Source organism: Syzygium oleosum, unplaced genomic scaffold, assembly GCF_021117445.2.
Source record: "Syzygium oleosum isolate NSW1041296 unplaced genomic scaffold, Sole_v2.1 Sole_v2.11, whole genome shotgun sequence".
In the NCBI taxonomy this organism is placed as follows: Eukaryota; Viridiplantae; Streptophyta; class Magnoliopsida; order Myrtales; family Myrtaceae; genus Syzygium; species Syzygium oleosum.
The window spans coordinates 10,220,402-10,248,042 of NW_026607495.1; the positions used below are offsets into that span (position 1 = coordinate 10,220,402).

A 27,641-nucleotide genomic window follows, 5' to 3' on the forward strand; every position below is an offset into this window, starting at 1 on the left:
AATATTAGATTAACCGGACACACGCCTGTGGTTAATCCCTTATTAACGAATAACCCCGACACGCGCCAAGGATTCAATTCGCTAATAGCATGAAAAACGAGAAAAACCCAACCCTAGCCAATAAATCACACGCGTAACTTATTCAAGCTAGATCATATATTCTCATAATACAACTTGAAAATCTGGTTTTAATCAAGTCATAGTATTTGCCATTATTATTAAAACACCTAAACAATTACGAGTTTGGGTATTTCAATTGGCAAACTATCACCCTGTCAATTGCACAACGAGCTCTTATTGTAACAACCAACAAAGCAATGGTAAACAATAAAACAGAGAATATATAAATACTGCAGAAATTAAGAAGGAGGATTAAGTTCAGATCTCACAACTTGAATGAACTTGAACTTTGATAATCCTTTGCTAGATTAAAAAGGAGTTAGCCACACATGGCTACAAAATGCCAAAAGAGAAAATAGTATGTTTCTGAATTTTCTGGAGTCAAGTCTCTCCTCCCCTCTTGCGTTCAACCTCTTAAATAGAAAAAAAGAGAAAGTCTAGAAAAAGAAATTCTATCCAACATGGAAAGAGAAAAAAAAGGCAAAAACTTCTCCCTAATGTCCCTAATTAAGAGTTCTATTTAAGTACAAAAATCCTCCACGATCAGATCTGGAAAATATGGAAATTAATGGCCAAATCACGTCCCCAAATTCTGCACCAGCTTTACATCCGTGCGATCTTAAGCCGCGAGCACGGATCTCTGGAAAATGGATCTTTTACATGCAGAATCCCAACCAACAGCTCAAAAACACATCAAAAGCGTCCAAAATCTTCGCGATTGCATCATTCACCATCACCTAACCACAATACATAAAAACAAATAAATTACACTCTATTTATTCGAATATTTGCCCAAAATACCACCAAATATAATCAAAATATAAGTCAAATATACACATCATCACTACACTGCTTATATGGTAAAGCAAATAATGCAAGAATTATTTAGGATGGTAACGATATAAGTTATAGGTAAGTCACACTTGGGACATGCAACAAGGATGGGGCTTTCCCTTTTCGTGAAATCCCTTTGATAGAGCAAGGACTGTCCTATTTTTTACGGCAAAAGGACACTATAAGTGCCATAATTTGTGTACGGAGATCACTTTGATGCCATAACTTTTTTTCGGATCACTTTGGTGCCAAGTCGGAGGAAAAACGATCACTTAAGTGTCATAAGTTTTTTTTGGATCACTTCAGTGCTAAAATTTTTGAAAAACGATCACTTAAGTACTAAAAATTTTTAAAAATGATCATTTAAGTGCTAAATTTTTTGAAAAACGATCACTTAAGTGCCAATCTCCGGCGAGCCACGTCAGCTTCAGAAATTAATAAAAAAAATGCCACGTTGGATTTCCGGCGAAAAATTGTGTACGGCACCGGAGTTGGCACTTAAGTGATCGTTTTTCAAAAATTTTAGCACTAAAGTGATCCAAAAAAAACTTATGATACCAAAGTGAGCGCCGTACATAAGTTATGGCACTTGTAGTGTTCTTTTGTCTATTTTTTACTCATCTAAAGAGATGGAGTAATTGATACGGGTGAGCACTGGATCCGGATAATTCCGGGAACATGACCGACTCGGCCGAATCTAGGAAGAACCGGTCTGGTTCCCGATCTCAAGAATCTAAAACTGGTCGGTTCCTAGTCCCAAGACTGTTCAGTTCCACCTGGGAACCGGTTTAATTCCCGAGTTGATCCGGTCTTTGAAAAAAAGAGCACTTATGCAAACATGGGAATCAAACCATGGTCTTCATGATGAAGAAACAAAAATATAACCACTTTTACCAGCATATTGTTAAGATATGAAATCTTTTTGATATCTTTTCTTTTGAATTTAAAATTAGATTACCAACTATAGATGAGTTGGCATTCCTTGATTTTTGCTCTACTAAAGATTGTATTTTTTCTTCTATTTATAAACGTGTACAATCTGTAAATGTATAGTAATGAAAGTCATTCACAAACATTGAGCCTTTATATGGTATCAGAGCTTTCTGCTCCTAAGAACCTTTTGATCGGGCCATTTTGCATTTTTTTAGCAACCTTTTGCATCCTCCAGCCATGGAAGTCACCTCAGAATCAGCTCACAGCACCTCAAATTCTCGTTCCAATTCCATCGGGATAGCCGCATCTAATGGTCTGATTTCAATCTCGACGACTGTTCAATTGCCATTCAAGCTCTCCGCTGCCAATTATCCCTCTTGGCGCGCTCAATTTCAGGCATTACTCATTGGTTATGATTTAATGGGATTCGTTGACGGGACTTCCGTCTGTCCGCCTCTCACCGTTTCAGCTGGAAATCAAATAGTGCCAAATCCAGCCGCAACAACTTGGATTCGCTAGGATTAGCTCTTGCTTCATGCAATTTTCGCATCCGTATCCGAAGCCGTGATTCCTCTCATTGGCTCTTGCAATTCGTCACACACTGCCTCGACAAAACTCATGAATTTATATGCAAATAAATCCCACTCAAGAGTTATGCATCTCAAGGATCAACTCTCTACCACTCACCGAAACTCACGTTCTGTTTCAGATTTTTTGCAAGAACTTAAAGTCCTTGCGGATGAATTAGCAATCATTGACACTCCTCTCTCTCTAATGATGATTTAGTCATTCATGCACTTCGGGGACTTGGAACCAAATACAAAGAAATCGCAGCAGCGATTAGGGCTCGTGAAAACACAATTAGCTTTAAGGAAATGCATGACAAGTTAGTGGCCTATGAAACCCAACTAAAACTAGAAGAAATCAGACTTGAAGCAGCACCAGTCAGGACTCACTACAGCAACAAAACCCGTGGTGCAGGAAGCAACTCCCGTTGGCCCAACAATCGCAGAAACCGTCATCAAAATTATTCCCAATCTAACCAACATCGTGGATCCTCTCACAGAAGGTATTCTGATCGGGACAGCAGAGAGCCTTGTCCGACATGTCAGTTTTGCGACCAATACGGACACTGGGCCAAATCTTGTTTTCGAATCCGAAACAGTCTCCGCGAGCCTATTGCTCATGTTGCAATAGCTCCACGTCAAGAAAAGAGCTGGTTACTAGACTCGGGAGCATCACACCACGTCCCAAGCAACCTCAACAATCTCACCACTCACTTAGAGTACAAAGGCCTCGACGAGATCGTCATTGGTGATGGCACAGGTTTGCGTATTAGTCACGTTGGTTCTCAACGTTTGTGAATGATTTTCATTACTATACAATTACAGATTACACACGTTTATGAAGAAAAGAAAAAATACAATCTTTGGCAGAGCAAAAATCAGGAAATGCCAACTCATAAATAGTTGGTAAGCTAATTTGAAATTCAACAAAAAAGATATCAAAAAGATTTCATATCTTAACACATATATATTTGTAGTGAAATAATGTAACCTTGATATTTCATTATAAAAATTTAAATTTTTAGGACAAATGAAAATTTGGACAACTAAGACCGGTTCCAATTTTTTGGAATTGGGAGTCACAGGGTCGGTCTCTGAGTATAGGCCGGGAACCGATCCACCCGGAAACCACCCCCTAGTAATCGAGGTCCATGCGAACTAGACCAAACACAATCTGACTCTAACATTGATTACGAAAAGGAAAATCAATAGTTTTTCGGGCAAAATGTCGTACGATATAGAAGACAATTGCACTGCCGTTTAAGATATGGAGATCTCAACCTCGATAGACCTACTACACCGTTTGTCAACGAAAACTAGCACATGTAGGGTTTTCAACCGATGTATAAGGAAATTTACAAGTCTAGGGACCACAAGTTGAATATGGGACGGAGAAGATCAGACAGCAGCCAAAGACGGAGAAAAATCTCGCACAAAGTGCCAATTCCTGACTTTTCTTCAATTCTCTTTTTTCTAATTTTCCGCCGTAGACTTTATGCACATGGGACAAGAATGTTTCGTTCCACTATAACGCATTGGGCAAGCTGAAGACTTCCGACATCATTGATCAGACTATTACTTTTCTTCCTTTTCCTTTTCCAGGATGATAAGCTTTTATATTATCCACTTTAAAGTCCAAAATATGGAAAATAGTGTAGTTATGAAAACTTGTAAACAGTATGGACAGACTGATTTGACTTGATTATGAAAAGTTGAAGGAAAAAATTGAATAAATTAAAAGTTTAGGAACTATATTACACAATTTTACATGTCTTTGGGGACTAGATTGCACTTTTCACAATAGTTTAGGGACTCGCAAGTCCATGGATAATTTGCACATTAAACTAAAATATGGAGATTATTTATGTCATTTTCCCAATTCTAAAAGGTGTTTTTGAGGTTGAGACATGGTTTGCATTACATGAGCTTATTTGTCACGGATGTGACTTTAAATTGAATTTGAATTTACATGTCTGTTGTTGATTTTATTCATATCCGAACACATTAAGTTTCGAAGTTGTTTAGATTTACTCCCATAAAAGAAAGGAAGAGCAAATGCAAAAGAACATGTCACATGCAATATTCACACCAGAGATGATTCTGAAATCTTTTAAAAGCAACAGCCACAAGCAGAGACTACTGGCTTTTATTGTAGGCCTTTATTTGGTATGATGGTAATATTTATTGGTATAAATTAGCAGGGTACAAAAGCATAGTATAACAGTATAGCAACTCTAAAATTTAATCTCCTTCTCATTCTCTAGTGGACAACTTTTTGATTTTATGTCTCCTTCAAGAGCACCGGACCGGGCCTTTCCGAGCCATAATGGCTCATAACTGCATGGATTTTCGGAGGCATGCCCTCTAACATAAAAACCTCATTTTGTCATATGGTGGCTTATTAGGACTAGCTACCAAAGTCCATTTTGCTAATCCTTTGGCATATGAATTGAGGTATCTAAAATGCAAGTTTCATCAATCACAGCTTGAATACTAAGTAGAGTTCCGTAAGGCCAGTACCTCTTTACTCTTTTGAGGACCATAAGTTTGGATCCCTAGCAAGGTGTCTTCATCTTTTTCTCCTTCATTGAATTGGGATTTGAGGCTACCATTTCCTGTCTTAGAGATGGCCCAAGGAGCATTACTACTTGAGTCCATGTCCCTGAATCCTTGATCCCCTGTTGCAGGTTGCTGTCAACCCCATTTACTACTTCTGCTAATTCTTCCTCAATTTCCCCCAGAGTCATTCTAGACAGGCTGGTAGTTCTTACATCAAAGTGCACAATCCGATAAATTGTTTCATCATCTTCAGCTGTAACATTATATTTTCGGTAGAAAGCTTTCTAGAAAGGGCTTGGCTCATGATCTTCAACCCTCAACCATTGGCCAAAACAAATTGCTGAATCACCCATCCTACCCACAAATAACAGTCATGGGGTAGTCTTTCGTATTTAAAGTCCGGCTAAAGTTTCCTTCCTTCCAGACTAGTCAGAGATCCAGACTTCAAAGGTGTCTCCAGATTGATCTCAATTTTGGCTCTGCCAATTGTATGGGTTGCCAGACCTTTAACATCAACTCTAACTTCCAAAACATATAGCTCTGCGCACAGCTTCCTCCGAGAACCACTTATAAGGCAGTTCATAACAACGGGTTCGGGGCGGGCCGGGGTTGGGTTTGTGAAAGACCTATTAATCCAAGCCACAACTAACCTTGGGTTGGATATGAAATCTCACTAGTGAGGCTAATAAGGTCATGCGAGAGCTCAAACAATTTAAGGGGCCACTTTTTAAAAATTGTTCAAAAAGTTCTTAACCTATTGCACTTTTGCCAATTCAGTCTTAAACCTTTCAATTTGCCAATTGAATCCTAAATATTTTCTTGATTTGCCAATCGAGCTCATCAGGCCAATTTTAGCTTAAGATCATTAACGTGGACGCCAACCGTCCTATGTGGCGCGACTAACACTGACTTGGACAATTTTTAATAAATTTTTATCAATTTTTTTTATTTTTTTCTTTTCATTCTCTTTCTTTTTCTTTTCTTTTTTCTTTCCTTCTTCCTCCTCTAGCCAATCGTCTTCCTCTAGCAAAGCTTGCCCCCGCCGGCCACCAGCAAGAGCAAGCCTCGCCAAGGGCGAGCGAGGCTTGCCCAAGGACCTCACCAGCCCTCGCCTCTAGCCAGTCGTCGGCCATCACCAATGCTTGGCGATTAGCTAGAGGAGGAAGAAGGGAAGAAAAAAGAAAGAAAGAAAAAAAGGAAAAAGAAAATAACAAATAAATTCAAAAAATATTAAAATATTATTAAAAAATTTCCACGTCAGAGTCGGACATCCTACGTGACATGACCAACGACCACGTCAACGATTTCTGACGAAAATTAGCCGTATGGACTCAATTGGCAAAACTAAAAGGTTTAGAACTGAATTGTCAAAAGTACTATAGATTTAGGATTTTTTTGACAATTTTCCCCTTTTATTTCCTAGAGTTCAAAGAACATCTAATTAATAAGAAAGTTTATAAGTCTAGAAAAAAGAAACCCTCGTCGCTTATGCTAAAATAAAAGCGACTAAACCTTCCAAAAGGCTTGGTCCTCAAGCGAACTATGTATATAGCTGACCACGAGTTAGAATATGAGTCGGAGAAGATCAGGCGGCAGCCAAAGAAGGAGAATCTCATGTAAGTTTCCAATTCCTGACTTTTCTTCATTTTTGTCCTCTTTTTCTTCGCCATAGACTTTCTTCAATTAGGACAAAAACTTCTCATTTTACTGTAACATATTGGGGCAAGCTGAAGCTTCTGGCGTCATCGATCAGACCATCAATTTTTTCCTCTCTTTTTCGTCCAGGATGATAAGCTTTTACATTAACCACTTTAAGGCCTAATTCTAAATGGTGTTCTTGAGGTTGAGAAACGTTTCATATTCACGAGCTTATTTGGTGCGCATTTGACTTTGATTTGTGTTGTAATTTACATGACAAGCTTTTCATTACGCGTGGGGTAACAAGCAATTTCAGCGGGTACAAAAGTGCAGGGATTCTTATGCTTCTATGCTCCTTCGAGTTTTGATCGTATCCTGCTGATAGTACGTGCATCTTCTCATAGTCTTCATATAAAGCCTCATGCCCTATAAAAGTTGATAAAAGGATGAGATCTTTTAATTAGTGATCAATAGCTGTAGCAAAGGAATATTTTTTTAGAGATTGTAAGAGCACCAGTGTTTACGTCGAGAGTTTTTAGGAATTTTACTGATATTGAGGTCATTCCATCCTAAACTTTTGGAAAAGAGGGCCAATTGATTGAGAATATGACAGCTGATAGTATAAACTGTAAAGTACTTTTCCTGTATTTTAGTACAATTATGCAGCTTATAGCAAAAGATTGCCTATATACCTCAAGAAAAATCTGACCCCGTGTATTTTTCTTCCTAGATGTACACAAACAAATCAGGCCTGGCCTAATTCTGATGTGAAGGCATGTGGATGGCCATTGCCATCTCAGACAGTCTGTGCTCCACATTCTTCACCACTTGCCTCCCATCAAACTCCTCAATCAACGGTGTGGTGTTCGAGTCGAGATAGTGCAAGAACAGGACCATGGAAATGGAGCAAACAAACATGGGTATTGGTCCGAAGAACCAGAGAAGCAAGTTCAGAGCAAAGTACAGTGCCCTGAGCCCAAGAGACCAGAAATCGCCACCTCGGATAACAGCAACCTCGACCCTCTTCAGAGGGACGTTCAGACTCGGCGTGCTGATCAGGTAGTTGGCATGGACGAAGTGCCGGGCTGACTGGACAAAGCATGAGAAGGCGACGAGGAAGAAGATTAGGAGGCTGACGTACTTGATGGAGAGGGTGGTGAGCTGGGTGTCGCCATAGATGAGGTCGCTCTCAAAGAAGTTGTTGGTGGTGTTGCTGATCCAAGCGCCGATCAGGGAGCAGAGGGTGAGCGAGACAGAGGACAGGAACGTAGCCGCGGTTATGTTGGCAGAGATGACAGAGATGCACGGGCCAATGTCCCTCCTCTCACCCTGCAAGATCCCATTGTGTTAATAATTTGTGCTTTGATTGATCAGAAATGGCACAGAAACAGCACAAGCACCCGAGTTGATCAAGTTTCGGCTCTTTTCACAATGACCCTTCTCGTGAATTTCGTACAAGCCGAGCTAGCGACCATTAATTCGATAAGGGCAACCAATAAGAGAAAGGCACGGGTCACAGTTTATAGTTTTTGACGGTCCAATGCGTGGGAATCAGGGGAGTTCGAATTCGGCTGCGCTCTCGGGCAATCTTTAATTGATCGAAGAATGTATAGTGGGACTAAAATAGAACTGGATGGAGAGAGATATGACCTGCATGATGGCCTGAACCCAGAGGCGCTTGTTGTAGTTCTCAAAACCCATGACAGTGGTGTGAGGCTGATGGAGGTATCTGTAGAGGAGGAACAGATGGTACCCGAACATAATGAGCAAGCCACTCGGAACCAGCACCACATCGAGATCTTTCTTCTCAAACCCCATTCTTTTGGTTCTCTCTTAAGTGTTGCTCAGTTACTTGACTCTATCAGAGGAAGAGAGAGTGGATGATTAGGTGTATTCGATTCCTTGGCTGCTTGCTTATGCAAATTGTTAACGTTTTTTTTCAATTTATGTGTAATCCATGTTGGACTTCCAATTCGAGTAGATAGGAACATGTGAAACCCCGAATGAACATCCCAGTCCTTTTTCTGGTTCCTACATCGCAATCCAATCATAACCACCAAAATTAATGTTTCTTGCATTTCCGAAAAAAGATGGTCCTAGGATTGTAGTTATTCTACTGTATAATGATATGCTTTAGCTAGTTTTCAATTCGTATTACTACTAAACCTTCTGAAAAGGAGATAAGATCAGGAAAGGGAAAATAACACTAACAGTGTCATAACTCTCAATTGACGCTCATTTTAATAGCAAAACTTTTCAATGGATCACGTCAATGCCACTTTGGTAAAAGAACGATTACTTAAGTATCAATTTCGATTTGGGATGCCAGAAATCCGATGCGACAATATTTTAACAATTTTTCCAACCGACATGACTTGTCAGAAATCTGATGCGATAAAGTTTAGTGAAATGTGATTACTTGAGTGCCACTTTTTATTGAAAGTGATCACTTGTGATTTTTAACTTTTTAAAAAGTGATTTGTTGGTTTTACTTTCTTAGACATGATTGGACCACTTAATTTGCAACATACAATGCATACAAACTTGGAAACACATACAAAAACAATTACTCCATCAACAATGGCTTAGATTCAAGGGATAATGACACAAATGGTCTTTAAACTTTGTCTTAATGTGCAAAGTGGTCCATAAACTTTCAATTTATTCAATATGGTTCCGAAACTTTACCCCAATATGCAATGTGGTCCTTAAACCTTTAATTTGTTTAATATGGTCCTTGGACTTTTAGTGCATATTCAATTTGGTTCCTAAACTATATAAAAATGATCAATATTGCCCTTTCCATTAATTTAAGTTTAGGGACATTTTCATAAAGTGCAAGAAATAAATTAAACATGTACCAAAAGTCCAGGAACCACATTAAACAAATTAAAAGTTTAGGGATCACATTGCATATTATGCCAAAATTCAAGAATCATTTGTGTCATTTTCCCTAGATTCAAATCAAACAACATTACATTATTTGTCATCTTAGCTTTGGTTGAAGATTAACTTGTTTGCAATCCTTTGCAAATATAATCCTAATTATCAAAACATAATCTGCTAATAAAAAACAAGAGATTTTAGTAGGCCTAATTCCCTAAAAAACCCTCAACTTTAGGTCAAGTCCCAAATCTGCCCCGAACTTTTTTTTGTCTCAGAAAAACCCCCAACTTTAGGTCAAATCTCAAATCTGCCCCGAACTTTTTTTTCTCTAAGAAAAAACCCCAAACTTTAAGTTCAGTCCCAAATCTGTCCCAAATTTTGTTGTGTAAAAAAAATCACCCCATGATCTAGTCCAAACTTGATGTGGCACTTCTACGTCAATAACAAATCTACATCAACGTCAATAACAAATCTACATCAATAAAGTAATGGGGCCTTTTTTTAGACAAAGAAAAGTTCTGAGCAAATTTGGACTGAACCTAAAAATTAGGTTTTTTTTTAAATTAAAAAAAGTTTTTTTGGGTGGATTTGTTATCGTCCCTAACTTTCATATCCTTGAATGGTTTTATTTTGGAGAATTCCAACAATTTTTATTTGGTTTGATTTGTTATTGAAGTGTTAATGCAACGTCGGTCTGTACCTATCGCCCAATTACTTTGCTAATGTGGATTTGTTATCGACGTGGAAGTGCCACATCAAGTTGGGACTAGATCACGCTGGTATATTTGTGAAAATAAATTGAAATTTGCTGATTTTTTTTACATAAAACAAAATTCGGGACAGATTTAGAACTGAACTTAAAGTTTGAGGTTTTTACCGAGACAAGAAAAAGTTCATGGCAGATTTGGAACTTGACCTAAAGTTTAGGATTTTTTCTAAAACAAAAAAAAGTTCGGAACAGATTCGAGACTCGACCTAAAGTTTGGAATTTTTTTAGGGAATTCACCCGATTTTAGTATCATTTCTTGTCAGATTCACTTTTCTTTCCTTTTTGCTATATGGGAATTCACACTACATCAAATTATTAAGGATTAATACAACTAAAAGTGATAAATTGGACTGGTTTTGAGACATTTACTCTAAACTAATTCTCCTTTTACAAAAATCTTAAACTAGTATTCTACGACACATTTATGCAATTTAATTTTCTCACGAAAATTCTGAAACTGATACCCCTGACCCAAATCTACCATCCGTCAACAGTTTGGCATCAGATGTAGGAGATATTAGTGCAGGGTTTTACATGAGACGAAAATTAATTTTGGATAAATGTGTCGTCAGGTAGTTTGAAATTATTTTAGAGACGAAAATTATTATGGGATAAATATATCGTACAATACTAGTTTGGAAGTCTTGATGGTTTTATGCTAAGAAACCCTTGTTCCGTCTGCTAAAAGAAAAGCGACTAAACCTTAAGAAAGGAGATAAGATTCAAGAAAAGTAGCTTCTGCCGCATACAGAGCAGCCAATCTAGCTCAATATTCTACAAAAGAGAGTTCAGCAGAGCACGTGTTTACCATTTATCATTTTGACATGAAGTGATATATAAATCCAGCTGATTACGAATTGGAATATGAGATGGAGAAGATCAGACAGCAGCCAAAGACGGAGAATCTCAATCTAAGTTCCCAATTCCTAACTTTTGTTCAATTCTCTTTTTCTTTCTTCGCCATAGACTTTCTTCAGTCAGGACAAAAAGGTTTCGTTCCCCTATAACGTGTGGGGCAAGCAAAAGATCTCCGGCGTCATCGATCATTTTCCAGGATGATAAGCTTTTATATCATTTAGGTCTGAAATTCTAATGGTGTTCTTGACATTGGAGACACGTTTCGTATTCATTAGCTTGTTTGGTACGGATGTGACTTTGATTTCATTCTTGTTAAGAAACAGTAACTTTTGAAGCTGTTAAGATTTACTCCCAACAAAAAGAAAGGAAGAGTATATGCTAAAGAATATGTCAGATGCAATGTTCACCCCAGGGATGATTCTGAAATCCTTTTGCATCTATCTATAATCGCTTACTACTAATTTCTATTTCAGGCCTTCATAGTATGATGGTAATAGTTATTGGTATAGAATAGCATAGTTAAAAGCATAGTATTATAATATGGTTAATTCCAAGAAAAACCCAAAATCGGTACAGCTGTGACAAATTTAATCTAAACTAATTTTATGATCTTCGAAAAACCCAAACTGATATACCTCTATGACAATTTTATCCTCTGTTAGTTTCCGTTAAATTTTACCGTCAAATTTCTGAGTTTGATGACATATGGTTGATGATGGGTGTACCAGTTTGGGGTTTTACCCTCCGTTTGTCACGAGTGTACCGGTTTATGATTTTTCGTGATATTAATCCAATTTAATGGATGGTGAATTTGTTACAAATGTATCAGTTTGGGATTTTTTGAGGTCAAAAAATTAGTTTTTGGTCAATTTGTCACAACTGTACCAATTTAGGGTTTTTGATTGTCAAAAAATTAGTTTATGATAAATTTGTCATAGGTGTACCAATTTAGGGTTTTTCATGGTGTTAATACATAATAAAATAATAATTAGCACTGTACCTATGGAAATTATCATATAACCTCATGGCTGGGCCAAGAGATCCAGGGCCCTCCTAGCCCACTGAAGTTCTGAAAGGAAGCCCAAAAGGATTGGAGCTTAAACTTACGTTCTTTAAGCGGGTTCCAATGTTTTGCTGCTCATTTTGCTAATAGATATTCTAATCTTCTTAGGATTTGTCAGATGCATGTTCTTTCGTTATTTTTACACTTTCTGTAAAGGACAAAATGTTCTTCCTTCTCTAACCGGTATTCTGATTAGTAAGATACAAACAAAGACATCTTGCACATTTATGTTCAATTTACATCACATATGGTTAATGTCAAATTTTGTAATCCACCAGTGAAAAACAAAAAATGGTTCGAGCAAATTTCGTGATCATCGGCCCAGCGGCCCATTGGCTAGCCCAGGCGGGGCTAAGGCACAATGTTTAAAGACATTTTGAACGGGTTTGGGCAACGACATAGAGCGATAAAACCCAACCCTACCAAAAAATTTGTATATACAAAATTTATGATGATGGGCGGTCATGTGTATAAATTTAGGCCTAACTTTGAAGTCCGATCAGATCCCAACCTGCCGACTGATCACTTTGACATCTAACTAGAAATGGAGAAAAATACAACTTTTGTAATTACATACATATCGCATCACCATCCGATTACAACAGATCTCCCAGCTAGTTACCTACGTGATAAAGCTTAATGGTACTTATATCAGACCTTTGCCTCATCGTCACTAGGGCTATACCCCTACCTTCCATTTAATCTTGAAAATTATCCATCTTATCTTTTTCAATTAAACTCAATTTATAAGAATAAGTATATTGAGTTTCTCCATCGGTTTATAGTTGGCCCCCCATGACTTACTTTGCTAGATACATTCCGGATCCAACCAATTATTAAGTATTTTTCCAATTGAAAAAATCTCTAGGCCGGGTAGAGCCGTGAGCATGTCAATAACTTGTCTTTATTTCCTTTTTTTATGTCAGAAGTCCTTATTCCTTTAACGCCCCAAAAACTTAGAGCAGCATCATTGTCTTTTTTTTGTTCTTCGGAACTTTTATTGATCTTCAACAAAAACGATTGAGATAAGAAAAATATTAAAATTTTAATTCAGAATATAAATTTACCCTTCTTGAGAACATAATACTACACCACAAGTAAGATTGCAAAGAACAGATGTAGTTTTGTCTGTCGTGTGCCCGTAGGACATACAAAAGTTCGCACCCTAGCACCCGTACGACAGAGGCAGCCACCATCTCCCTCGCTCTTCGGTTCGTTGCCACACCACCCGTCACTGTCCCGTCAAGCCGTGCGATCCACCACCACCAATGGGGCCAACGCGACGATCCCTCCGTCCAGCCTCTCTCTCTCTCTCTCTCTCTCTCGCTCACCCTTTCTCTGCCTCTATCACGCTCAACCACTCTTTCTTATGCCCTCGTCGCTGTTATATATAGTAACGGCCAAATTGATTTTTGGTGATAATACCTTTAACCGATTAATGCTAGAGGACAAAAAGAAATCAAGAAAGCCGTGAATTAGGGTGCGCTGCATGTTCTCTACCAAATTCAAGAATGAAGGGTGCTCACATTTCTTCAAGAAGAGCTGCTGAAGACATTTGTTGCCGCATATATTGTTTTTTGGCATTGTATGTTCGTACTTATTGTGTATTTATTGTTGGCATATGTGCTTAGGACAACCGTACGTTGAGAAAAGTTTGGTTGGGGTTATTGAGTGTGGTGGTGAACTTAGAATGTGGGTAGGGTCATTTTTGGAAGGAAAATGATGCTTTTGTAAATGGGGCTAATACCCTAAAAAACCTCTAAATTTAACTTTTATCACAATTTTATCTTTTGTCTCATAAAAAACTTCCAACTTTAGGTATAGTCCCAAATCTACCATAAATTTTTTTTGTCCCATAAAAAATTCTTAACTTTAGGTCATGTCCCAATTTTACCTTAAATTTTTTTTTGTTCTATAAAAAACTGCCAACTTTAGGTCTTGTCCCAATTTTACCCTAAAATTTTTACAGTCTCAAAAAAAAATCACAAACTTTTACTTGAGTCACAAATCTGCCCTCATTAACCTCCATCCAAAATTTCTCGTTCACAACCGAGAGATAGAAAACTTCCAAGCACGAGCTGTTCGAGCGTCCCGAGCGTGAGCTCTCCGACCTTGAGAGATGGAACATTTCCGAGCACGAGAAATTGAAGATCGAGCGCAAAATCAATAAGGGCGATTTTGATAGAAGGTTAATGGAAAACAAATTTGAGACTCAAGTAAAAGTTGGTAATCTTTATAAGAAAAAAAATTAAAATGAAATTGAAACTAGACTTAAAGCTGGGATTTTTTTATGAGACAAAAATATTTTAGCGTAGAATTCATACTGGACCTAAAGTTGAGAGTTTTTTATGAGATAAAAAAAAAGTTCAGGGTATAATTAAGATTGGATCTAATGTTGGGATTTTTTTACGGGATAAAAAAAGGTTTATTATAATTTGGATATGATCTAAAGTTTGAAGTTTTTTTTAAAAAAAAAGTAAAATTGAGATAAAAGCTAAAGTTAAAAAGGTTTTTAGGGTATTAGGGCAATTGAAGACATGATAGTGACTGATGGCAGGGTGCAAAGTGGTACTTGGGGAAAAAACTCAAGGTGCAAAGATGTACATATATTAAATTCTTTTTGTATTCACCCAAGTCAATTCAATGCAGATTATTCCAGGACTATCATTTGATCAATGTATTGTTAAATGATGTGATAGATTCTTTCTTGACGCTGAATATAATCTACTTGTTAAAAAAGCCTGCTTTGGCTTTATGACATTATTTAATAAACTAATTTTAGAGAACTTCATATTCTTCGCCATATTCCTTTTTAGGTCATGCAATAATCCGATTTTACTAAAAGAGAGTTTAAAAGTAGAGTGTCCACCTAGCCAATTAGATATGGAAAGATGGAAAATCTTCATGCACATGGTGTTTTCTTGGTCAATTTTTTGAAAGGTAATACCCAAGGTAAGGCGGATGAATTCATTTAATTCTCCAATAATCATATGCCACATTAAATGTTAAATCAGGTCTCATAAAACTAATTGGTACATATGTATTCGTCTTAATTAAATTACAATCAGTGCACGATACAATCTCATGTTTGGATGCAAATCCACCTATCCCGCTCTAGTCCCATAAGTTGTTTCCAAGCACAAGATTATGACTCAACAGCTCGGCCTGATAGGTAATGATGGTTGGGCCCAAACTAGGCGGCCGCGGCTTCAACTGTGGCGATGGCAGGGTAAGTGCGACAATCGGGCAAGAGGCGCATGAGGGAGGTAGAGAAAGGAGGATTTTTTTCGTGTGCTAGGGTTTGTGGCATTTGGATCAGGTGAGGTGATAAATATAATTGGATGGACAGTTGATGCGATCCCAGGATATAGACAGCATGTGGGTTCACGATAAGAACCAAGTGAGCGGCATCCCTCGTCTCGAACAAACACGCACTGTTTAGGGAAAAACTTCAATGAGAGACCTCAAACCAAACATAGGAGTTATCTTGTACCGTCTGAAACCGGCCTCCAAGAAAAGCTTTTCCCACTCTTTCTCGGTCCTCTCTCTTCCTGTGGCCACCGTCATCATCAACACATCGAAGAAGAGCTTCGTTGCAGTTTCTTCTGGAGCATCGTCCTCAGTCTCACTTATCACAATGTCCATGATTATTACCTTCCCTTGCTCGTTGTTTTTGTCGCCAATTGCTTCTTTGCATTTTCTCAGCACCTTCACACAGTCCTCGTCGCTCCAAGCGTGTAAAGTCAACTGTGATCAGCGAATGGTGCATCCAGTTAGAAGAACATATGCAACACAAGAAAACTTTTCAAATGTTGACCCACTTGTGTTGGAGATTATGGAATCCAACTAATGCGTATGAAGTGGGAAATTCGTCAATGTGACATCAAATCTGTTGACTGGACAATGGAAAAATTTCACAGTAAAATGTTGAAAGTACATTAATGTCCCAGTGGAGAGTGAAGCTCTACAATATTTATATCTCTATTTAAAGTAGCGATAAGTACATCTGCTGGCCTTAGACTTTTGAGGAAAATGATTTATTTGACATGGTATTAGAGCGCATGTCACAAACTTAAATCTCGATACTCCATTTTGCTAAAATATTTAAATATTAAATAATATCTTCATTAAACAGCTTAAACTTTTAAAAAAATTGACAATTATTCCACAACATCTCATATGCTATCAAAATAGGATGACCTAAGTTCAAATCTTTCAGGCCCCTATTTGCCTCCCTAATTACATATATCCACGCTTTGAGTTGGCTTTCTTGTGGGGGGAAGTGTTGGAACCGCACCTTAATCTAAAGCTTAAGCTTTTAGCTCACAGGTTTCATGAGAAAATTACCAAAAAAATGATAAATCCATTGTACATATGTCAATTCAATTATAAATTTTTTAAATTTGGCCAATTTAATCCTAAAATTTTGATGGCTTGCCAATTTGGTCATTCCGGCCAATTTTTGCCGAAATTAGCTGGCGTGTATGTCAGCCATCTTACGTGTAGCGGCGAGAGCTAACGTTGACAATATTTTAATTTAAAAAATAAGAAAGAAAAAATGGAAAAAATAAAATGACTACATTGGTAAAGCATCCACATTGGCGCCATCATCCACGTCAACGGTTTCATACCAAAAGGATTACATTAGCAAAGCGTCAAAAGGTTATAACTGAATTTGCCAAATCGAAAAGTTTACGATTGAGTTGGCATTATACAATTGGTTTAGGACTTTTTTCGTAATTATCCCCACATTCACACAATCCTCTTTGCTCCAAGCGTGTACATGGCATTATCTATGGTCAATAATGGACGCATCCAACAATGGATAGAAATATGCAACAGACTATTCAAATGTTTAAGTCCACAGTCAAAAGCTCATGAACGCGACATTAAATTTGTTGACTAACATCAGAGAGTTCCACTTACGAATGTCCAAGCCATTGGATTAAATATGAATACATGTGAGACTTCTCACATCGTTAGTGATTTAGACTCACTCAGTCAATAATGAATTCACACTCGCAGGCAAAAGTTTCTAAAATCCACCATCTCATGTTGGGAAATTAAAAGCGATTAACTTGATATGCAAAGTAAGAACCACAGCCAATTGCCAACTGGGAAATGCTATACTGCATACCTTGAGTAAAATCGCATCTGTAGAAGGAATGGACTCAAACATATCACCACCAACAAACTTCAGAGTCTCACTATCCGGCAAGCCAGCAACCACCTGCGGGAGATCGAGCACCGTGCACTTCAACCCCGGACACGCCTTGGAGATTATCCTCGCCACGATTCCTGTGCCGCCTCCGACGTCCACCAAAGAATTTAACCCTTCGAAGATCTCTTTACAATCCTGAATAACCAAATTCATCATCTGAGAATCACTGGCCATTGCTCTATTGAATGTATTCCCAAATTCAGGATTCTTCCTCCCATAGTCCCATAGATCGCCTCCATGTGCAGCCACAAAAGGATTGATTAATTTGTCTCTGCAACCGATGTCGTTATTTCCTTGGAGCCAATCTCCAAGAAAATGCCAAGGAGCCACAAGAGCTGGATCGAGCATGGCCGCGACGAACGGCGAGAGCCCCACGACCTTATCACTCAAAAGCAAACGCGAAGAAGGCGTCGAGACATAAGCCTTAACTTCTTCTTCTTCTTCTCCATTCTTCGGAATGAGGGTCTCTGCGAAAATGCCCGAGTGAACCAAAACGCGCATGAGGCGGTAAAGGCATGTTGATTTGGACGGGTGGATTCGGAGCACCGAGGCCAGCTCGAGGAGGGTCATGGGTCGCTCGTGGTCGTGAATGACGTCAGGGATGCAGAGTTGGACCGCGCATTTGAGAGACATGGAAGAGATGAAGTTGAAGGTGTGGTTGTAGAGGTGGGATTGAGCTTGGAACATCTCTTTGGCTTCAGCTTCAGGAGAGTGGCTGAGATGATGCACGGTTTTGTTGTGAACAAGACTTGATGAATCGGGCATGAATCGGCTGTGACAGTAGAGTGAGAAATTCCTGGTTCTGAAGAGAAGCCGATGGTATAAGTTCATAGACATGGCTTTTTGCTTGCCTGAGAGGCGGGTTGACTGATACTATACTGATTCAAGCAGAAGGCTATATATTCTCTAGAGTGAAGCTATTATTTGGAACATTGGTATGGCCAATTCCAAGTACATGCACTAAAAATTTACCTGATTATCAGACCAGAAGTGATATGATCGTAGGGAGTTTCTAGCAGACAAATAGGAACAGTAGCTTGTGACTTTGAGACGGAGTTGAAAAGGATGCCACAATGAAATCCCAGCCAGTTCCTCTGAGGTAGAAAGCGAAAGCTCGCCACATGTTGTAAGTTTTCAAGATCATACAACATCAAAGGACCTCGTGTTGTTTTTTTTTTTTTGGTCAGAAAAGGACCACTTGCTGTGACTTTTAGTTATATGTCCTTTCAAAGTTCGTGTCCTTTTTTCTTTCGTTTGCCCTATCACATCTTCCTAACCATACTTCAGCAAATTTATATTATTTTTTAAATTGAAGAGTGAACGACATCCTAATTTTAGTTTACAAACTTAGTTAATCATAAGTAAAATAGTGCTAGACATACAAAGACACTACTACTAAATTTGTTTATCGGTGATCTGGCATTGTCATCTTCATGTTCTTAAATGGGCCAATATAAGTTACCATTAACAAAAGTGCCGCATCACTTACCCAGCTGATGAGTCTTAGCAATTTTACCGTTGCTTTATTAGGTAATATCATATAATATCCGTAATATTGAATATCTTGTTAAAAGAACTACTTTAATTTGTCACATCATTTAATCGAAACAATATATAAGATTTCTACACAATGTTGCTTTTCAGTCATGTAAAAACCCAAGTTTACAAAAATGAGAGGTGTAGAGCTAGTCACGTAGGTGTGGAAAATGAAAGATTCACGCATAGGTATCTTTTGACCAATTATTACTTCAAGATATGGGGTCCCAAATAAGGGGATAGGTTCATAATTCACCGAAAAATTTAATATTATTATTAGGTCGCGTTGAATGTAAAAAAAATTACACATTGATGGTCAGGTAGTGACATCTAAATCTAGACATAATAATAATCCATAAGCATATAATAAAATATCAGGCAAGATTTAATATAAGTTCTTAGTACATACATGGTAGGATTCTTAACGAAATCACAAGAGTGCTTGCAAATGGACACAAGTTCAATCTCTAAGGAAAGACTTCAATGAGAGACCTTAATTCAAACATAGGAGTTATCTTGTGCCGTCTGAAACCGGCCTCCGAGAAAAGTTTTTCCCACTCTTTCTCGGTCCTCTCTCTTCCGGGGCCCACCGTCATCATCAGCATATCGCAGAAGAGCTTTGTCGCTGTTGCTTGGGCATCATCATCCTCAGTCTCGCCTATCACAATGTCCATGATTATCACCTTCCCCCGCTCCTTGTTCTTGCCAGCGATCGCTTCTTTGCATTTTCTCAGCACCTTGACACAGTCCTCGTCGCTCCAACCGTGTAATAGCAACTAAGTTATCAGCAGATACACCCAATTACTTGATGGAGTTGTGGAGTCTGATAGAGAAATTGTAACTTTGAAGCTTATAATGCTGCTAATAGTGGAGAGATTGCCAAGCGCGATATCATGATTTTTCCCTTATTATTTTGAAAGGGTTTTCCACATAAAAATTGCATGTTTTTTGTTCTACTTTTTCTCATCAAAAGATTCGCGTTCCTAACATTACTTAGTAGAAACTAACCAACAGAAGAAGAGTTATGGTCTCCGAAATTGTCATGCTTCGTAGTGAGGTCGCTTTTGTTGGGTTCTTCAGATTCATGTTAGGGCAAGGAGGCGATTCTGTTTGATTTCCGTGCTCCTTGGTAAGTTTCGAGGATTCTTTTCTTTGGAGCCGTGAGTGAAATTTGGATTTGAACGTTTCGAAGAAAGAATTTGAGAAGAAAGAGGCAGAGAGTACGAGACAAATGATCATGGCTACAAGGATTCCGCTGTAAAGCGAGAAAGTAAGAGACGTCCAGATGGATTTCTGGTCTGAAAGGGAAGAGTGTAAATTTTGAGGTTTCTAAAATCATAAAGCACTCCTAATTTGCTAAAAGAGGAGTTCAATTTGAAAAAAAATTGAAAAACAAAGCAACCCTCAAGGTATTAACTTAAAAAGAAATATGCAGAGAAATCTTGATTAGATGAGATATGATAGATGAGAGAGAAAAGCTCTGCAAAATAATAATGGATAAATGCACTAGAAATTCTAAAACTTATCATAAAAGTGCAATTAAATACTAAAACGTGCAAAAAGTGAAAAATGTTGACGTGACTTATTTTTATTATTTCTCTATACTACATGGAAATAACGTGACTAAAACAATGCCATTTTGGCCCAAAACTAATTTTTAATACAAATTTTATTTAAATTAAAATTTAAAAAATAAGCTAAATTTACTAAATAAAGAAAGGAGAAACTAAGCAGGGAGGGCTGCAGGCCCATGCCACTGCTGCCCCACCATCGCCGGGAAGGGCCGGATAAGCAAAAGCCCCAAATTAACTTTAGAAATCCTAACCAAAGCTCCGATACCAAATGTTGTAAAATAATACGGAAGCTAAAGAATTTTACAATTCAAGTCTGACGCAAGAAGAAGAAATCACTAGAGAAATAAATGAGAAACAATCAAAAAAACACTAGAGATTACATGGTTCGATCTAAGGGTTGATACCTACTTCACTGGCAGAGCTAATCGCCATGAAATCTACTATTAATAAGAAGAATATATAGTTGCAATCGCTCAAGTATTTTCAATCCTAGATTACACCAAAAGTAATAACTACAAGTATTATCTAATAATTTCTCAAAGAGAATTGACTCAAAAAACTCACAAAAAGAAAACTCTAAGAGTCCGCTTATTTGCTCGAGTGTGCAATACTAAACAGAATTTCATCTCTTATATGTATAACATTTGTATCCAAAATAGGAAACATTTTTAGAAAATCTACTCAAACTAGGAAACCATTGAATTTAAAAAACCAATTCAAACTAGGAAACCACTAAAATTAAAAAACCTCCTCAAACTAAGAAAGCAACTTGGATTGGTTTCCTTTACGAGCTCAAATTCGAGACATATTCTCAACATAATTAATAATTGAGATTCACACACTCGACAATGAATTCAATCTAGCACGCAAAAATTTTTATAATTCAATGTCCTATATCAGGTAATCTTTGTGAAAATGAAAATTACGTATTGCAGATGCCGAATTAGTTTCTTTCTAAATAATCAGATGCTATCAACTTATTATGCAAATTAAGATCCACATCCAATTTAGGGAAAATTCCAAATAAGGGCCCGAAATGCCTTCATTTTCTCAAATAAGGGCCCGAAATAATCAAATCGTCTCAAATAAAGACTTTTAGCCAGCTGGCCAACATGTGACTATTCCAACAAGGGATATTTTAGTCAAAAAATTCTAAGGCTGTGTTCGTTTGCGGAAAAATATTTTTCTGGAAAACATTTTCCGCGTTTTCCGGTGTTCGGGGGCGGAAAATGTTTTCCGTGGGAAAACATTTTCCTTCCCCACCCCCAAATCCTTCATTATTTTGAGGAAAATAATTTCCTCTTTTCACAAAGAGGAAATCATTTTCCTCCAAATTGAAGGTAAAATTGCCTATGGGAGGGAAAATGTTTTCCGCGGGAGAGGAAGTTGATCGCGGTCACCGCCGTTGGCCGCCGCCCGCCCGCCGCCCGCCGTTGGTCGCCCGCCGCCCGCCCGCCGCCCTCGTTGGTCGCCCGCCGCCGCCCCGCCGCGCCGCGCGTGCCGGCGTCCGCCGCTGTCCGCCCGCCGCCGCCGGACGCCACGCCCCGCCCGCCGCCCACCCGCCGGCCGCGGACGCCAGCCCGCAGCCCGCGAGCCGCGGTCGCCGCCGCCCGCCCGCCCGCCCGCCGCCGATCGCCCGACGCCGCCGCCGCCGCCGGCCGGCGATCGCAGCGAAAAATATTTTCCGAAACTTTTCATATTGATCGCCGAACACCGGAAAAATATTTTCCAAAAGGAGAATATTTTCCGCCAAACGAACGGGGCCTAAGTATATATATTTTTATTTATTTTTACTTTTCTTTTCTTTTCCTTTTCTTTTTCTTTTCTTTTCTTTTTTCTTTTTTCGTTTTCCCTCCCTCGGCCATCGCCGTGCCTCGTCGATGGCTGGCAGAGGTCGCCGGGCCTGAGCAAGGGTCATATGACATTCCGAATTTCGACCCACTTTTGGGATTTATAAAACGTGTAATTCGTCAGTGTGCTTATAGTAAAATCTCGCCCGGAAACTGATCACTCCCAGTTATTGCTTTTAAAATTGAGATTTTTAGAATCTTGTTCGATCGAATTTGGCCGTTATTTAGAGCCCAAACTTTGGTGTCGAATTTCTCGGAGTCGGAACAATTTAATTGGACGGTGTCGATATTAGTGTGGCCAATCTCGATATTACCGGGATACGTGAAAAGTGAATTTTTGGCCGGGTGCGAATTTGGATTGGTAGGCCACCTTCGCAGTGTGTTTTTATTCAACACCCTTTTGGCCAAATCCTAAAAATATTAATTAGGATTTTTCGGGGACCGTTAGATCGTTTCCGGATTTAAACCGTGGCCGTTGGATCCCGATTATTGCGATTTGACTACTCTCTCTCTCTCATCCCCTCTTTTCCGCCGATCCCCTCCCCTTGCGTGTCTGACCTCTCCCCCACCTACCCCACCAACTCTCTCTCTCTCTCTCTCTCTCTCTCTTCCTTTTCTCATTTTTCTTTTTCTTTTTCTCCTTTTCTTCTTTTCTTCCTTCTCTTCCTTCCCTTTCTTCCTCCCCCGACGTTGATTGTTTCTGGTTCCGCTCCGCTTCTGTTCCACTCGCGACCGCGCCTCGCCGGGACCAGCTCAGCCACCGCTCGCCGCTCCGCCGTCGCGCCACCCCAGCCCGTCCTAACCGCCACCGTGCCGCCTCCGACCGCCATCCCGACTCCCCTCTGGCCGAGCTCGCCCCTGCCCAGCCCACTCGCTGCCGGAGCCGGCCCCGTTGTCCATCTCCGCCGCTCGCCGCCACCGTCCCGGACGTCGCCGCCGCTGTCCCAGCTACCGGGACACCGCCGCCAGCCGCCAATTCCCCCCGGAACAGCCCAGGCCGCGCTGGATCAGCCCCCACGGCGGCTATTCCTTCGCCGTTCACCGTCGTTCGCCGGCCGCCGAGTCCGAACCGGAACCACCACGGACCGCCCTCGTCGCTGCCGTTGTCCTCGCGTCATCGCCGGCGTTAGCCGAGTAAGTTAACCCCTAATCCCGTGTTTAGGGCGTTAAACTTGCATAGAGTAGTTTAATTTATGTTTAGTTTGTGTTAATTGTGGGTTAGTGGTTAGTTAATGGTGTTTAGGGTATAAGTTATTGATTAGGTTATTGTTATTGATTAGTTTATTGTTATTGATTATTATATGAAATGTTATTATTTTCGGAATTTAAATATTATTTTATTAGTTAATAAATTAATTTCGAATTAAATATTAATATTTTTATTATTAAATAATTAATTTCCGAAAATTAAATGTTATTATTTTCGGAAAATTTCTAGCGTCAAATTGTGATGCCAATGTTGGTTTTCGCCGTATAAGTTGGCGTATTTAGGAAATGATTTGAATGATTTCAATTCGAAGAAATATTTTGACATTTTGGAAAATTAAATTATTTTCGGATATTATTAATTAATTAATTCCGAATTTAATTTATTGTTATTTCGGAAAATTTATAATTTCAAATTATGATTTCTAGCTTGAATGTTGGCGATTTTGCCGCTGAATTGTCGTATTAAATTGATTTTATGGCAAATTGTTTGATCGAAAGTTTACGTGGAAAAATTTATGAGACTTTTGGAATTAAATTATTTTATTCTGTTATGCCAAGTAATGTTAGTGATACTTTGTGGTTGATATTCGTGTTTGATATCGAAGATTGCAAGAATTGTTTCATTGTTTGCATGTGTGGCCACTTGGTATTATTGTATGACGTCGAGGAAGCACGATTCATGTATGCGTGGGCTAATTGAGAAGATAATAATTGGCCAAATGCTTGTGTGCTCGTGTGGTCACACGTTGGAACCGTCTTCTTGTGTATCGCTTGACGATGCCCGATTTATCGGATGCCTGGGGATTATGCGGAGTGCCGATACCGGATGCCTTGTCGCGGCCGAGGCGGACTCGATGCTTCTTACGGGATACCATCTTCGTAGATCGTTTGATGTTGCCGTATTGGAATGCCGTCTTCTTGTAGATCGTTTGACGTAGCCGTGCCCGACGGGCGGGACGGAGCCCGGTTTTACCGGTAGACCGCCATCTTGCTGCGTATCGCTTGATGTGTGGTGGCCGAGGCGTAATAAGCTGGAATACGTGTGATGCATAGTCGATTATGTGGTAGAAGCTGCTAGGCATGGTATGGGACGTGCTCAAGTGGATTCTATCTTATAATCGGGACACGCCCGCTTGTGATGCATTGATGCATGAGTAATTGATCTAGATGCTTCGAGTTTGCGACATATGCATTTCATCCGAGTGTCCCAGGCGAGGTAAGGATAACGTCATTGTTTAATGATGATGTGTTGATCTTTGTATTGCACGGTTAGGGACCCCGTGCGAGTTAGCCTCCTAAGCGGGGCTTAGGCATTAACTTATTGAGACTTTCGTCTCATTTGTTGTTGTTAACCTTTTTCAGGCCCCTAGCATGTTGTTGCACCCAGTTTGGTTCAGGGCGTCTAGAAGCTGGCTTTTTGGGATCGACTTGTCGATGGAGTAGATTAACCCTAGCCTTTACTCTTTTTGCTGGCTTTTGTGGTAGCGCCCGATGTGGGCTTGTAAGAATGTTCCCAGGGGTTAATCAAGTGAAAATCAAAATAGTGTGGTTTGATTTGTGAATTGTTTTCCTAACTATCCTGTTTATTGTTGTTGTCAGGGATTCTTTGTGATCGTTTCGCATGCGTAATTAAAAGATAAAAAGAAAAGGGTCGGCGACGAGTCCTGGGTCGTCGCATCATAACGACCATAGCGGGGTTCGAGGCGTGACAGGTCATCCTCGCCCTATCTACCAAGGGCGTTCCTTGCCAGATCCGACAAGGGCAAGGGTTGTCCTCACTAGCGTTGGGCAACGGCATTCCTCACTAGATCCGGCGATGGCCGCCCTCGCCGACGTCGAGCGAGGGCTGCCCTTGCCTAGGCGGGCAAGAGCCGCCCTCATCGACCCAACCCAGGGCAACCGTCCGACATCGACAAGGCCCGGCGATGGCCGACGAAGGGAAGAGGAAAAAATAAAAAATAAAAAGAAAATAACAGAATAAGGAAAAATGAGAGAAAAAAAGGAAAAAGAATTCAAAAAAGTAAATGATGAAAACGCCCTTCGGTCAGTGAGGTCATGCCCTTCTTTGAGACTAATATGACAACTTCAGGCCCTTATTTGAAATAAAGTTCACTTAATACCCTAATTTGAGATAAGGTTCACTTCCGGTTCTTATTTGAGAAAATAAGAGCACTTTAGGCCCTTATTTGGAATTTCCCACCAATTTATAACAGTGAAATGCTATAGTACATACCTTGAGTAAAATAGCATCTGCAGAAGGGATGGACTCAAACATATCACCACCAACAAACTTCACATTCTCACTCTCCGGCAAGCCGGCAACCACGTGTGGGAGATCAAGCACCGTGCACTTCAACCCTGGACACACCTCGGAGATTATCCTTGCCATGGTTCCCGTGCCGCCTCCGACATCCACCAAAGAATTCAACCCTTCAAAGATCTCTTTACAATCCTTAATTACCAAATTCATCAACTGAGAATCACCGGCCATTGCTCTATTGAATGTATTCCCAAATTCAGGATTCTTCCTCCCATAGTCCCATAGATTGACTCCATGCGCAGCCTCAAAAGGATTGTTTAATTTGTCTCTACAATCGTCATGGTTATTTCCTTGGAGCCAATCTCCAAGAAAATGCCAAGGACTCACAAGAGCCGGACCGAGCATGGTCGTGACGAACGGCAAGAGCCCCGTGACCGTATCGCTCAAAAGTAGACACGAAGAAGGCGTCAAGACATAAGCCTTAATTTCTTTTTCTTGTTCTCCATTCTTGGGAACAAGCGTCTCTGCAAAAATGCCCGAGTGAACCAAAACGTGCATGAGGCGGTAAAGACACGTCATTTTGGACGGGTGGATTCGGAGTTCTGAGGCTAGCTCAAGGAGGGTCATGGGTCGCTTGTGGTCATGTATGACATCGGGGATGCGGAGTTGCACCGCGCATTTGAGAGACATGGAAGAGATGAAGTTGAAGGTGTGATTGTAGAGGTGGAATTGAGCTTGGAACATCTCTTTGGCTTCTTGAGAGTTACTGAGAGGATGCATGGTTTGGTTGTGAACTAGACTAGATGATTCGGGAATCACTCGGTTGAGATAACAGAGGTATAAATTCCTGGTTCTGTAGAGAAGTCGATGGAATAAGTTCATAGAGATGGCTTTTTTCTTGCAAGAGAAGCCGGTTCACGTTTGGCTTCTTGGGTTTTACCAATCAATTGGCACGTTGTATTTCGATCAAAAAAGAAATTGGCACGTTGAAAGAAGAGGAGTCGTAAACAATAAGTAGTTGATTAATTCAACCCAAATAAACGAGTCTCAGCAGGGAAAAATCAGGCATTCTTCCTTATCCCTTTCAACAATAGCTATCTCATGAGATGAGAAATAGATCTAGCTTTTCCTCTTTTAGATATGATGGGTTTTACTAAATAATATACAAAGTGTGTATTTTGGCGTTATAAATTCATTTGTTTAAAATATCCACTTATACAACTAGCCATATTCGTTATAGACCAGTTTAATAATCCAATCACGGTATCATAACATTATTTCCACAAATTTACATGGATATCACTTACCGTTTAAATTGAAGAATGCCGGATATCCTAATACTAGTTTTCTAAATTAGTGTACGATAAGTAGAATAATACTAGACATACTAAGACTCTTCTACTAAATTCGTTTAAATTGAAGAACGCGGGATATCCTAAAACTAGTTTTCTAAATTAGTGTACGATAAGTAGAATAATACTAGGCAAGCTTGATTTTGCCCACCATCTTAAATTCCCACCGAAAAAGCGCTACATCACTTAATAAAAGGCAAAAGTACATGGAAGTGCCACAACTTGTGTACGGCGATCATTTACAGTACCACAACTTTTTTCGGATCGGCTTTGGTGCCAAATCGGAGGAAAATAGATCACTTTAATGATTTCCGTGAAAAAAGACACGGCATTTATATTAAAAAAAATGGTCGACATGTACACGTGGAAATTATATGGCTTTTTCGAATTTTTAATTTTAGAAAAAAAAAAAG

The 27,641-nt window shown here is 39.5% G+C and overlaps 3 protein-coding genes across 3 annotated transcripts; all 3 read right to left on the reverse strand.

Annotated features, from left to right (window-relative positions):
* Positions 1-7,302: 7,302 nt before the first annotated feature.
* LOC115680552 (uncharacterized) lies at positions 7,303-8,543 on the reverse strand. The gene is made up of 2 exons (XM_030604373.2): positions 8,301-8,543; positions 7,303-7,979 (listed from the first exon to the last, which is right to left on the reverse strand). Exons 1-2 carry the CDS (start codon positions 8,466-8,468, stop codon positions 7,407-7,409), a joined length of 741 nt encoding a protein of 246 aa, XP_030460233.1. The 5' UTR covers positions 8,469-8,543; the 3' UTR covers positions 7,303-7,406.
* A 6,958-nt stretch (positions 8,544-15,501) lies between these two features.
* Positions 15,502-18,356, reverse strand: LOC115680577 (trans-resveratrol di-O-methyltransferase-like). Its single transcript, XM_030604397.2, has 2 exons — positions 17,364-18,356; positions 15,502-15,973 (listed from the first exon to the last, which is right to left on the reverse strand). Exons 1-2 carry the CDS (start codon positions 18,282-18,284, stop codon positions 15,665-15,667), a joined length of 1,230 nt encoding a protein of 409 aa, XP_030460257.2. The 5' UTR covers positions 18,285-18,356; the 3' UTR covers positions 15,502-15,664.
* Positions 18,357-19,347: 991 nt separating this feature from the next.
* On the reverse strand, positions 19,348-26,742 carry LOC115680579 (trans-resveratrol di-O-methyltransferase-like). Its single transcript, XM_056316092.1, has 2 exons — positions 25,850-26,742; positions 19,348-19,759 (listed from the first exon to the last, which is right to left on the reverse strand). Exons 1-2 carry the CDS (start codon positions 26,654-26,656, stop codon positions 19,451-19,453), a joined length of 1,116 nt encoding a protein of 371 aa, XP_056172067.1. The 5' UTR covers positions 26,657-26,742; the 3' UTR covers positions 19,348-19,450.
* Between the last annotated feature and the right edge of the window lie 899 nt (positions 26,743-27,641).

Bases quoted from the DNA above. Each gene is read 5' to 3' on its own strand.
- LOC115680552 (XM_030604373.2), bottom strand. From the start codon at position 8,468: ATGGGGTTTGAGAAGAAAGATCTCGATGTGGTGCTGGTTCCGAGTGGC. The intron at 7,980-8,300 runs GTCATATCTCTC...GGGATCTTGCAG, and splicing joins GGGTTCAGGCCATCATGCAG to GGTGAGAGGAGGGACATTGG.
- LOC115680579 (XM_056316092.1), bottom strand. From the start codon at position 26,656: ATGCATCCTCTCAGTAACTCTCAAGAAGCCAAAGAGATGTTCCAAGCT. The intron at 19,760-25,849 runs GTATGTACTATA...CTGATAACTTAG, and splicing joins CAGATGCTATTTTACTCAAG to TTGCTATTACACGGTTGGAG.
- LOC115680577 (XM_030604397.2), bottom strand. From the start codon at position 18,284: ATGTCTATGAACTTATACCATCGGCTTCTCTTCAGAACCAGGAATTTC. The intron at 15,974-17,363 runs GTATGCAGTATA...CGCTGATCACAG, and splicing joins CAGATGCGATTTTACTCAAG to TTGACTTTACACGCTTGGAG.